Source organism: Papaver somniferum, chromosome 6 (assembly GCF_003573695.1).
Source record: "Papaver somniferum cultivar HN1 chromosome 6, ASM357369v1, whole genome shotgun sequence".
Lineage (NCBI taxonomy): Eukaryota > Viridiplantae > Streptophyta > Magnoliopsida > Ranunculales > Papaveraceae > Papaver > Papaver somniferum.
Window position 1 is genome coordinate 49,491,377 of NC_039363.1, and position 9,941 is coordinate 49,501,317.

Genomic DNA, 9,941 nt, shown 5'->3' on the forward strand with positions numbered 1-9,941 from the left:
ACTTCTCCTCTGTTTTCACAATGGTCTCCTGATATTTGTTTTACTGTTAATTGTTTTTCAATCACTGCCAAGCTCTTAGGGTGTTCTCTTGTATGCTACAAAGAGGAACACTAACAATAGTTGTATCCTGGAGGCCAATCGTCGAATGCTATAGCATCTCTTTGTTTAGAGGAATAGGGGGGCGATATTGTTTTTAGGACTGTGTATCTCATACGTGCCTCTATTTCTCCTGCTACAATCATCACGGCTGCATCCGAATCATCAATCAAACACTGGTTTGAGCTAAGTATTATTTTCTGTTTATTACGATTGTTGTTACTAGAACCAACATGAGATTGATCACAAGGAAAAGAGACACCAAGATCGAACTTTTCGTAAGGAAAAAAAAAACAATTTGAAAACAAATTAAGTACAGGACGGAGGATGTCCATAGAATCATAATGGACACAGTATGTTCTTTTCATTATGATGCATATACAGCGTTACCTGTTTGTGAACTGTAATGCATCGAACCTTCTTTTAATTAACAGAAAGGTTGAAATTTAATTAGCTAAACTCATCTTCCATCATCAACATATAAATTTTCATTTCTACAATATTTTTTTGTTTTCTTTTTCTTCATTCTACAAAATAAAAACAATAACAGTGGCATGTAAACATTATTACAGAGTTACATCCAAGTGAAAGAAAGAAAACACTAAAAATAAATAAGGGTACAAACAATCAAGACATGAAAGCACACTACCCTTCCCACCCCCCATCATACCCCTAACCTTTAAAAAGCCAAACACTAAAACCCATCCCCCACCAAAAATGAAGAAAGAATTGTTCTTCATAAATTTACCAAAAATATTAAAAAATCATCACCAACATTATGCTTCCCACCCCATTAACACCCAATTCCTAAAACATTAACAGAATTAAAATGATTTTAACTCATAACAATAACCCAAATCTCTAAAAAAAAAAAGAAAAAAATCATTAGTCCACATGCCATATTCCTACAGTTTTCCATTCTTCGTAAGCTTGTCAGAGATAGATAAGCCCCACTTTTGACAAATGAAAGAAGAGAAGCACATCACGTGAATGTCCATTCTTCCGTCTTACCACCACCACCACCACCACTAGATCATGATCAGTTGATTGGTTGCTGATCCTCTTGATCAGTACCGTTTTGGTTCTGATTGTCAGTTGATGAATTGTTGTTGCTGTTGTTCATTTTCTTTAGATTTTGCTGGTGATAAACTTGTCTTAATCTCTCTATTTCCTTCTTCAATGCTTCTTGATGAGCTGCATTTTGTTATACACCAAGCAAAACAAATGTTAACTTGATATCCTTTAGATAGTAGTGTTCAACTCTAACATGCTTCGAAGAAGAAAAAATAAAATGAAAGTTCTTGAATTATTGGAGTGAGAGAAGAAAAGCAAAGAGTATGAACATATGTAACATGGGCATGTGGGTCTCAGTGAGAAAAAAGCCTTTTCCACCTATGATTCATTAAACAATGGATTAGAGAGATTTGCAGCCCACGATTTTTAAAACAAAATCTATTCGATGAAAAATCTCGTTTTGATACTGAGTTAAAAATAGAAGTATTGAATCTACATTCTCATCACATAGAATTGTTCCTTACTGATTTTTTTATATCACAAAATCGTACGAAAATGTATAAAGTTTGAGACAAGTTTTATGAAAACTTTGAGGAATTTGAGCTTATCAAAAATACATTTTCATGAGCAAGTTATGCTTTAACTCTGGACAACTGTATATTTAACTGGTAATTCAAGTTCATTTTGATCAAAATTGAAGAAAATTAAAATGCATATAAATTGTAGAGAATTATCAATGTTGTTTAACTTACCATCTTTGAAAATCTTATCCTGTGCTAGAGCCGCAATTCTTTGCTTTAGAGCACTGTTATCAACATTTAGAACAAGGCGTTGATGGTCTAGAAATGCAACTCGAGGTGACAATGCTGATACTTCCGTCTACACCAGGCGTTAAAAAATGTTAGAAATTAGCAAAATATCATAATTAACCATTATTTAGAGTAGAAATTCGCATAATTGCGCTATCGAAAGGCATTTCTCATAATTGTCTATACCTGCAACGATGTCACGCTTCTTTCGAGCTCGGATATGTATTGTAGTTTCCTCACTCGTGATCGTTGTGCCGATTGTCGGTTAGCCAAAATTCTAATGAAGTAAACAAAGAAATTTGGTTAATGAACAACACTCGTACGTACATTGTTATGTAAACTGTTGTGTAATTCAGTCTGTAATTAAGATTACCTCTTAACCCTTTTAGGATCGATAATTGAATCACCATTGGAATTAGGTGGAGGAACTTGGTCTGATTGACATGAACTCTGTACTTCTCCTGATTCATTCTTAAGTTGTTGTTGTTGATCAGACGGTGTAGGTTTATCGTCATTAATACTATTATGATCAGAAGGTGTAGAAGGGTTTGATGAAGATAGATTTTGAGGTATAGTGGTTGAAATATCATCTGAAAACATGGACATAAGTTGTTCATCATCCAATCTATCAAACTCATTATTACCAGGCCTTAAACCAGCTGAATTAGCTCTACATTCTTCCACAAATGGCGCTTCAAGAAATGTTATTGAATCACTTGCAGATCTTCTATGTGCATTTCTTTTTGTTGATGAAAAATCAAGAAACTCATCTACCCATGACGGTGAATGTTGTTGTTGCTGTTGTTGAGTACTACCATTTGCTGCTGCTGTTGGCATCAAATTACCCAATGATGGCATTTTTTGATGATGAAAATTTGGCCAATTTTGTGTCATGTTTGGAACTTTTGGTGGTAATTGAGCCATTGTCTATCTCTCTCTAAAACAGAATATAATGTTTTAGAGAGAGAAGAAGAGTATTGTTTGAGAAATGAGAGATTAGAAGTTGATAGGCTAAAAAAAACAAACTAGAATTATATCAATGAATCTTAACAAACAAATAACCAACCAACAAACAGATGAATCTCTTTATCTCCACTTCTCATTACTTAGAAACTTGTTATTGGTTGTTGTTGTCGTTGATTATGTTTTTTCTATATTTCTTTTTCAGTGTCTATCTCTTTGTTTGGAATTGGATATCTCTCTCTCTATCTCTCTCTAGAAGGCTAGAATTTGGTTAATGTTTGTGTGTTTGTTTTTCTTTGGTTGAGTTTTTAGGTCTGGAGGTTTTGGAGGGGAGAAAGAGGGTCACATGGGGGAAGATTTTACGACAGCTAGCAACAGCTGGGAATAAGTGAGTGATAGAGAGAGGGGAAGTTGGGGGTCTCAACGGTTTTACTGGAAAGTCGCAGTAGTTTAATAACTGGCGGAATCAGCTACCACGTGCCGATGTGACCTTCTCTTTTGTGAAACAGGATATAAAACACTCTCTTTATTTATTTTTCAATAAAAGAAGTTTTTTACTGTGTGCTTTTGCGCATCATTTTGTATGCTCCAAACAACCAACTCGGGAATCGCGACGGCAGTAGTCTTTGAACTTTTGTGAACTGTAGTACACTACTATACTCACACACTGACGTGGAGTTGCTTATTCGCACGAAGAAGATTATGATGTAGAGAATATTGAGTGAAAATACAATTGTCCAGAGATTTTGGAGAGATTTTTTTGTAATAGTATTGTCGTGAAGAACAAGAGACAAGATTATTATTATGGTGTAATCGAGTATTTGTTGGAATTCAAACAAAAGTGTTCTGCGTTGTGATCGTTTTTTCATGGGTCAGAGTTGGTGTGACTCAAAATGAAGTAAATAATATATATATATATGTTCTATAAGGCTTGTGTTTTGTGAGTTTGATTCATATTTCTCGTTTGTGATTGTTGTTTGTGCTTGGTTTACTTATTATTCATCATATTTTTCTAGGATAATGTCTATTTCGTGGTTTGTTAGAATTCCTGACATCTGATATTAGAGCGGAACTGGTAGTGGAGAGGCAAAAATCCTCGCAACTGGTATCAACATATTAAATTTTGGTACAATTGAAGTCGGAGTTACGGGTGATAATAATGAAAGTGTGGTAGCGATGGTTAAAGCTTTTAACGGGAAGAACTTTCTGTTTTGGAAGTCTCAGATGTAAGACTATATATACGAGAAAGACCCTGACATTTCATTAGGTGGAGGAGAGAAAAATAAAGCACTCATAGACGACATACAATTAGTTCTTGACCGCAAGTGTGTGGTTGTGATATGTAGATGTCTAACTGAGGAAGATCATAATAACGTACAAGAGGTTACTAGTATGAAAAATCTTATAAATGCACTAACAAAATTGTATCAAAATTCATCGGTCTCAAGGAAGATTATATTGTGTGAACAATTATTCAATCTGAAGATGCAAGAAGGAGAATCGATTTCGGCACATCTTTGTCGATTACTTCTTAGCTTTTAAAAGTTAGTATTACTTTTGATGATGAAATTCAAGCTTTGCAGTTGTTGTTTTCATTAGCAAAAGTTGAGAGACGATAGGAAAAACTATAAGTAATTTTGTATTCACAAAGTGAACTAATTCATGGGCAATAACCACATAGTTTTTCAAAGTACCTATGGTACCGCGTGGATCTCAAATTCACAAACGGGAGTGCCAAACTTAGTTTAAGGGTGATATTTTTTACCGATATCGGATAGTTATGGCATATGGGATCTTCTCCTGGTATGTAAGACCCACGTACATCTGAATTTTACAAAGTCACGTTGGTATTTGATACACTTCCATTGTTGGAAGACTATTCCTTTTTAAATATAGTGTAAGAAGATTATTTGTCCCAATTCGGCATGTAGGGTTCGTCAAATGGAAAATAGGTAATAGTTTGTTCTTACCTAATACCGAGGCCTTTTCAACACACTCGGCTCTAGATTTGGCAAAAAAAAACCTCCGCGGTTACGTGTGCTCTGGAGGGAGTCATCCAAAAATCGTTGACTTGCTGGGAAGTTGTTGCTAGATGATCGCAGTTGTTCTCATTAAAAACCCTACACTGCGGTCATGGAGATAACATCGGTATAGGGTCGGGTAATTATAATATTTTTTGTGGAGATGGACGCCAATAGGATGATGTGTGCTCATAATTTGACTTTACCTTTTGTCGAGAGTTTGGATGTTTTATCCTAATTTTACTGTGAGAGCTTAGTCGACCTTATTTTAGTTAAGGGTTAATTTAAACAGAGGGCTTAGTCGACCTTAGTTTATCTTGAGTTGGAAATTGGAATGTAATGTACATGATAAAACAAGTAAATTAAATCTGATTCACTGTAAAGATATACATTAGAGTGATATTATCTCCCATAACTCAAATAGAGAAATTATATGTTTGAGCTCATAAAAGTGTCTTTTGAGAGATGAGACGTTTACAAGTTATTTGAGCTGAAAGCAGTAAAATTCAAGCTTGAATTGTTTTCTTTTTTGCTTGAGTTGTATAAAGATCATTTTACAACCTCATCATGCGACAAATTGGAGGATAAATAAGGCATGTTCATATGCACCAGTTAAATGGCATAGTTTGCCACTTTTGCACCCATTATGGGTATGAAAAAGTGGCAAACATAACTGCCTAACTGTCAAATATATCATTTAGGCATAGGGAAAAGACACTCTACCGAGGGATAGAGATTCCATTTCTCGACGGTCTTTATAGCGCCATCGATGGTCGTTATGTGGCTCGGTGCTATGATCATCACTCAATTAATTATCATCAACGGTCAGGAGTTCCCCCTATAAATACTCAACTCAAATTCATTTCAACTCACACCATCTCAACTTAAGTCATTTCAACATGGCTAGTCATCATAACACCAACGTGACTAGTGCTCACTTCCCTCGAGAAGACTATGTTTCTCTAATTCGATGTCGTACGGTATTAGATAATGCAAATTCAAGAAGGAAAAAATACATGCCTTCAACATTTATTTTCCTTTATCAAAAACGATATCAGAAAGAATGCGCAAACTTTGTGGATGATAAAGTGGATCATCCTAGGTTGTCCATCGGCGAACTAGTGAGTATCTTGATAACTTGTTTCTTTTTTTTAACGACTCAGTTTTATTTAATTAAAATCATATTGAATTGTTATTATTTATCTTTGTTTTCATAAAAGTAGGGCTCATTCCAAATTTGTTGAAGACAACATAATACAATTTAAGCACGATGAATGCTAACAACTTTATAATTTTTTTGTGAAGGGATTTAATATTGATTAAGGGTTATATGATGTGATTGCGTATTTTTAACTAAATGTTGAAATTTAATGAAATGTCAACTAATTTGAAATTTGAAGATAGTTTTCGTTAATAAAAACAAAACGATTTCATTAGAAAGATTAAAATTAATTTACATCCATAAACTTTTGATCTCCCTGACCATCCTATTCATCATGTTTTGTGGATCAAGAGTGTATGTTCAGCATAGCATATCTCACCGCTTTGAGACCGACTTGGTGGTTGAGTCTCATTAAAATCGTCAAAACCTTGAAAACTAACGGGATGACTCGTGCGGGGGGGGGGGGGGGGGGGGGGGGGAACACGATAGCAATCCGAAAATGGATGACTTTGAAATGGTTGAAATTCTGATGTGGTTGAGTTAATTGGACATATATTGTAGATTTCCTAACTGCTTTAATGTTCAAGCCACCACATAGAGTCGTAGTGTCAGTTGCATATTGGTTATACAAACTTCCAGGAGTTTTCCATGCAAATGACTTCATCACCTCCACGTACTTGAGTATCTAACACCATATTTAGAGTGAAACTGTCTACCTCTATATTCTGCATTGAACAACTTCTCAAACTTCCCTGAGTTCCACGACTTCCAAGACTTCTCAAACTTCGCTCACTTCCACTACCAGGACTTGAGTGTACACCAGAACGTGTAGCTAGGCCACCCTGACTTCCACCAGCACGAGGACTTGGACCTGTAGCACCATGACTGGAATATGAAGGAGTACTCATGTAAAACAACATGATATCCTTGAGTCTTTGCATCTCATTCACGCGGAATCTCTGAAATCCATGTAGTAGATCGTTATTATCGTTCAATTGGTTTTGATATTTCTCCGGTGTAGCATCTACCTCTAAATATGGATAAGTCTGTGCAAGATTATTATGAGGAATAATTGGAACAGTAACAATATCTCCAAACGTAGACATAGAAAATGATGGCTAGTCGACGATGAACCCGGCTGACTAGAATATGAAAATATGTCTCCCGTTTATGGTGAAAAGTCGGGAAGGAAGATAATCATCACCAAGTGGAATCCTAGCAAAAGCTGGATAATACACTTGACACAAATTTTGCGGTTGTATAGAAATATTAGGCTTGTAAATAATGTGAAACCAATAAAGGTAATCATCTTTAGAACTCGACTCCTGGATCAATTTTTCAGCTTGTTCCAAGTGTGGACCATCTCTTATCACTTTCTCTCAGTCATCTCGAGAAATATCTTCACTTGGATAGGAGTTGATAGCTATCACCATTCTTTTTTGCAACTGAAGAAGTAGTCTTTCTCCATAATACCAAACACCCTTTTCAGAAATAGGACTGTATAACATAATTCTCTTACGTCTTAGTTCTAGCATTCTCTGAGTTCCACGTCTTCGAACTAAGGGATTTTTGTATAAGGCACGACAATATTGTTATTACTTGTTATACACAACTGTTGAGTCCTCTGAACAACAATATTATGTTGACCAACTTCAGTCTGTTTTACCCAATTATCGACATTGTACTTCTGTATGACTGGAAAAACATTTGTCTGATTGTGAAGATAAGATCCACAAACACGGAAGTAAGTATGCCACTAATACTGAAAATAATAACATTGTTGGGTTAGTACAATTAGATAAAAATGAGGAAAAAAATTATAAATAAATAAATGATTGGAAGAAGAAAAAAAACATTGGTTCTTACCTCCAACATTCCTCAAAAATCATTAAGGCTTTCTTTAGTGTACGTTGAGCATATACCAAGGATTATGTAAAGTTCTGATAAAATTGGAGACCCCAAGTCATACGTTAATGCTCGCTCTAAATATTCTAACAATTCGATAAAATCAATTATATCACTGAGCTAGCATTTGGAAATAGACATTGGCTTATGGTCCACAATGCAAATACGCGTCCGAGATCCTCAAAATGTTCAGAATACAAATATAATGTCTTTTGTAACCTGTTTTCATTCATTTTCCTAGCGTTAAGTTGTAAGAAAAATAAAATATAAATAACCAGCCACCTTTAATCCATATTCTTTTAATCTTCTATATTCTAGATTATTTGAGTAAAGTTGAAGTAGGTCTCCGCCTTTCTCGAGACTACCATTTTAATTTGTTAAATGGAATTATATCTTCTTCACATAAAATTCTCGTCAACATGTACAAATCTAGCAATGTAATTCCTGTTGAAAAATATATTAGTAATTAAAGTTGGTTGAATGTTCATAAAACTATAAACAAAATCTAAGAATTTAATTACAAGAAATAACAAACTTTACCATATTTTAAATCTTTGAAAAAGAAAGTATTTGTAGTCTTCCACTATCGTTCCAATATAACTTGAACTTTTGAGTCATATGGTGACTAGACTATATATCATATGAACGTCACCGAAGATATCTTTGAATTCTTTCTTGAACAAAAAGGGGAAGATACTTGAACACCGTACATAACTCAGAACATCCACTTCTTAGAGCGACTGAATTAATTCTCTCTGGATGGCTAGATATATGCACAATGAATATACCATCACCAGCTAGTTTTGCTCATAATTCAATCCACTAGCTGTAAATACTTTGACTTTTTGTTTCTTTATTTTTTTGGTTTGTGACTCATGTTTTGAAGCAAGTAACTAGGGATCAAAGATTTTTGTTTAGGAAAAAATAGAAAAGGAAAAGAAAATATGGAGAGAACGAGAAGGAATGTGTATTATTTATAGGAGAAATAGAGTTAACTGTTAGCAATAAAAATCGACCATTGACGATATTAAGTATATCGAACGATAATATTTTAATATCCATCGATAGCTGGAGATATAGATAATATCGTTCGATAACATCGCTTAGTTGTTTTCTCATAGTGGCATGGTCCATACGAAGCGGCCTAAGATATCTATTAGTTATTACTTATTAGGACTTAAGATCCACCAGTTATAAGGAACGATTAGACATGCTCTAAGGATCTGGAGATTTTTGAGTTAACTCAGATAGGAAAAATTGTTCTTTCTCTATACTTTTTATCTTCTTTTACATGACCTAAATCAATTCATGATTCTTTTGTTTACTTTTCTAGGCTCAAATCTGATGCATTCTAGCTAGTTGATCCATTGGATATTTTGGAATCATCCTGTGAATCATTGTATTTTCTTTTTCTTAATTTTTCACTAATGTCCATGTGTTAATAGTTTTTAAAACTTCCTTTTGATTAGAATCTTGATTTCTTTCTATATCTTTTATATTGATCTAATGCTCATTTCTACGAAGTGGTAATCTCTTTTTTCCTATGCAGTTTCTTCATCATAATCATTGTGGGTCATCCAGTGATGGAGTTCAGAAATGACTATTTTGAATCAAATCCAGTTGTGCCAATCATCCTTATTGTGATGATTCATATTAGTAGATCAATGACATCGTTTTGATTCATGATAGATTTGCATATAGGAAAACCTACACTAGTCCCAACATGAAAATTATTAGCTGGAATTTTAACAGGTTTGCCACAAAAAAAAATGCTAGGAGTTACATGTCTGATTTAAATAAAATGCTCAATCCTGATATAATTTTTCTTCAAGAAACAAAAAACAACTCCGACAAGATCCTCAGGCATGTCAGACCTTTAAATTTCCGAAATCACTTTTATGTTCCATCTGTTGGTAGAAGTAGAGGGTTATGTCTCTTGTGGAAGGATGTCTTAGACCTAGACATTATGTA

At 34.5% G+C, this 9,941-nt stretch overlaps 1 protein-coding gene across 1 annotated transcript; it reads right to left on the minus strand.

Moving 5' to 3' along the window:
* Positions 1-591: 591 nt before the first annotated feature.
* On the minus strand, positions 592-3,177 carry LOC113287513 (basic leucine zipper 61-like). The gene is made up of 4 exons (XM_026536291.1): positions 2,293-3,177; positions 2,106-2,196; positions 1,863-1,989; positions 592-1,290 (listed from the first exon to the last, which is right to left on the minus strand). The coding sequence occupies exons 1-4, from the start codon at positions 2,841-2,843 to the stop codon at positions 1,136-1,138; spliced, it is 924 nt and encodes a 307-aa protein (XP_026392076.1). The 5' UTR covers positions 2,844-3,177; the 3' UTR covers positions 592-1,135.
* Positions 3,178-9,941: the final 6,764 nt, after the last annotated feature.

Bases quoted from the DNA above. Each gene is read 5' to 3' on its own strand.
- LOC113287513 (XM_026536291.1), bottom strand. From the start codon at position 2,843: ATGGCTCAATTACCACCAAAAGTTCCAAACATGACACAAAATTGGCCA. The intron at 1,990-2,105 runs GTATAGACAATT...CGCCTGGTGTAG, and splicing joins GAAGCGTGACATCGTTGCAG to ACGGAAGTATCAGCATTGTC. The intron at 1,291-1,862 runs GTAAGTTAAACA...AACAAAATGCAG, and splicing joins GGATAAGATTTTCAAAGATG to CTCATCAAGAAGCATTGAAG.